Here is a 3,103-nt window from a genome sequence, read left to right on the forward strand (position 1 = left end):
CCCCAGCCCCACTCCTCCCTCACTGCAGGGGCCTTGAGCTGCCCCCACACCCTTTCCTTCCCTCCCCTCTTCCCTTCCACCACAACAGACTTACCAGCTGCATGCAGCTCTTCAAGTTGCCGGGCTATGCGTCAGAAATTGGATCAGTGTCTGGCGATACGCCTCTTTAAAAATCAGCTATCACTATTGGCCTACAAAATCTCTGTTGGTGCACTCCTAGTAAATACAGAATACTTGCTCCTGGATATTTTTGTATTTGTTTCATTTTGCCTTCTTTCCACTTGGCTCTGAAGAAATATTTCTAGAGGATCATAGACACAGCATAGTTTCAGAATCCTTACCCTGTATTTATAACTTTTCTTTTTAAAGAGAAAAATGTCAGACCATCAAATGTAGTGTCTCTCTGCCTATTGGTTGTAGTTATTTACACCTGTGTACAAAACCAGACTTGCATATAAGTTAGGAGTTTAAGTATGTGTTAGTGTCTGTGTACTGTTCATGTCAGTAATCAAGAACTTCTCCAGTATTTGCATCTGAAATGAATGTTCCTTTTTAAGAAATGTGGAAGTGCTACGTATTTGCAACGTGGGTCAGTTGCTTTGACAAGTCTGGAACAATTTTAATTTTATTAAAATATGATCTTTGACATTTTTATCTTTCCATTGTATCTTAGACCTGTTTCAGCATAGTGGATAAAGAGGGGTTAGAGTGCAGTCTACTATGGCATCCTTTTAGGAAGTCTAAGAATACAGCCTTGAAGAAAGTGTAGCCTTTGGTGGCCCAACTAACATCACAATTTAATGACAGATGCTGGAGATGGAGCTCAGGAGTGAAAGTTCTAAGGATATTTCCTTTTCAGTTTCATCTGTGTGATATTTTATTTTGTTACACCTTTGAGAATTTGTAGCAACTCACAAAGATTTTGGTTAATGGAAACCAATTCCTGTTAACTCAGGTGCTTCTCTCTGGTTTCATTTTTTTTCTTTCCGTGCAGGCTATGAATGAAATGAATGGAAAAGAGATAGAGGGGGAAGAAATTGAAATAGTTTTAGCAAAGCCACCGGATAAGAAAAGGAAAGAACGTCAGGCTGCTAGACAAGCCTCCAGAAGCACTGCGTGAGTCTTCATTTCTGTAGTGTTGTAATGTAGAAATAGCAAAACTTCATGCTTCTAACAGAATGTGAGCTAGCATAGAAATATCGCATAGAAAAACAAATGGTCTTCTCTTCCCACACACCATGTGTTAAGTGGGGGGTGGTGGTAATAGTTATTTAGAAGACTCTCTTAAGATAGACAAATTTTAATATGCGTTTCTTTTTCTTACTAGGTATGAAGACTATTATTACTACCCTCCACCTCGTATGCCACCACCTATTAGAGGCCGAGGTCGTGGAGGGAGAGGTGGATATGGCTATCCCCCAGATTACTATGGCTATGAAGATTATTACGATGATTATTATGGTTATGACTATCATGATTACCGTGGTGGCTATGAAGATCCCTATTACGGCTATGATGATGGCTATGCTATAAGAGGAAGAGGAGGAGGAGGAAGGGGTGGGAGAGGCGCTCCTCCACCACCTAGGGGGCGGGGAGCACCACCACCAAGAGGTAGAGCTGGCTATTCACAGAGGGGGGCACCCATGGGACCGGCAAGAGGAGCCAGGGGTGGGAGAGGGGGTCCTGCACAGCAGCAGAGAGGACGTGGTGCTCGTGGAGCCAGGGGCAACCGTGGGGGCAACGTAGGAGGCAAGAGAAAGGCAGATGGGTACAACCAACCCGATTCCAAACGCCGTCAGACCAACAACCAACAGAACTGGGGCTCCCAACCCATCGCTCAGCAGCCGCTCCAGCAAGGTGGTGACTATGCCGGTAACTATGGTTACAATAATGACAACCAGGAATTTTATCAGGATACTTATGGGCAGCAGTGGAAGTAGACAAGTGAGGAGGGCTTGAGAATGATATTGGCAACATAGAATTGGCTATAGATCTATATTCTTCAAAAAAAAAAAATTGGCTTAATGTTTCATCCTTCAGTAGCGATTGGCTGTCATTTGTATTGGGCTGAAGAATCACTCTATTGTGTATATACTCGAGTCTTTTAGTTTTCTTTTTTCATAAACGCACTTGGACATTACTGGGCTTGCAGAATTCCTGAACTCCATTTGGGGTTTCGATGCTTTTATCGTTTTAGGCTTCATTTTTAGCAGTTTAAAAGCAGGATGGGCACACTGTTCAATCATGATTTGCAGAACCTCTGGTTTTGGACAGTTTCTTTTTTGGATTTGGGATAGACTACATAGGAGTATGCTGTACATAAAAGTAAAAGCTAGTGCTTTGTCTTAGTAGTTTTAAGAAATTACAGAAAAATTAAGTTTTTTCTTGTATTGAAAATAACATGATTGTATGTTTTGCATTCCTAGAAGTAGGTTAACTGTGTTTTTAAATTGTTATAACTTCACACCTTTTTGAAAACCTGCCCTACAAAATTTGTTTGACTTAAACGTCAAAGCCGTGGCAATTTGTTCCTTGATGTGATTGTATTTCCAATTTCTTGTTCATGTAAGATTTCAATAAAACTAAAAAATCTATTCAAAACATTACCTATTTCAAATTCAATTGCGTCCTAAAACATTATTTTATTGGTAATTCTTGCAAGAAGCATTGTTTTCAAAGTATAACTGCCTATGTGAGTGATCAAATTCATGCAAAAATTTCTTGTGCTTTCCAGCATATAACACAATGAACATCAGACTGAGAGCTAGGTGAAATTGCAGTAAGAGTTCAAAGGACACTGTTTAAAGGATGTTTTCAAACTACTGCATCTAATTTTGAAACTTATTTCTTCTGTTTTAAGAAAGGATTCAGTTATACCTGAACATTCATATAGGGTCTAGGTGAATTAGAATTCTCTTGCAAGTGTTAACGTGGAGAAGGAAGCGGAGCCTATAGTGTGTTTAGCTTTGTTCCCTTTTTATGAGTACTGTGTATTTGTGGGACACCTCTAGGGGCTACTGTGTCCAAATTCTGGCCCTGTTGTACTATGTAATGCACAGCCGCATAAGATGGTTTTGATTCCGAGAATCTTAGTTTTAATTGA

At 40.2% G+C, this 3,103-nt stretch overlaps 1 protein-coding gene across 3 annotated transcripts in view; it reads left to right on the forward strand.

The window, feature by feature from the left end:
- Window positions 1-2,606, forward strand: part of HNRNPR (heterogeneous nuclear ribonucleoprotein R) — a 35,868-nt gene extending 33,262 nt beyond the window's left edge. For all 3 annotated transcript variants that reach the window (XM_019547714.1, XM_019547712.1, XM_019547713.1), the window contains 2 exons: window positions 995-1,116; window positions 1,328-2,606. In XM_019547714.1, the coding sequence (XP_019403259.1) occupies window positions 995-1,116; window positions 1,328-1,940 (735 nt within the window). In that variant the 3' untranslated portion in view covers window positions 1,941-2,606. The remainder of the gene's footprint in view (window positions 1-994; window positions 1,117-1,327) is intronic.
- Window positions 2,607-3,103: the final 497 nt, after the last annotated feature.

The sequence above is a fragment of the Crocodylus porosus genome, unplaced genomic scaffold (assembly GCF_001723895.1).
Source record: "Crocodylus porosus isolate Cpor-Errol unplaced genomic scaffold, CroPor_comp1, whole genome shotgun sequence".
Lineage (NCBI taxonomy): Eukaryota > Metazoa > Chordata > Crocodylia > Crocodylidae > Crocodylus > Crocodylus porosus.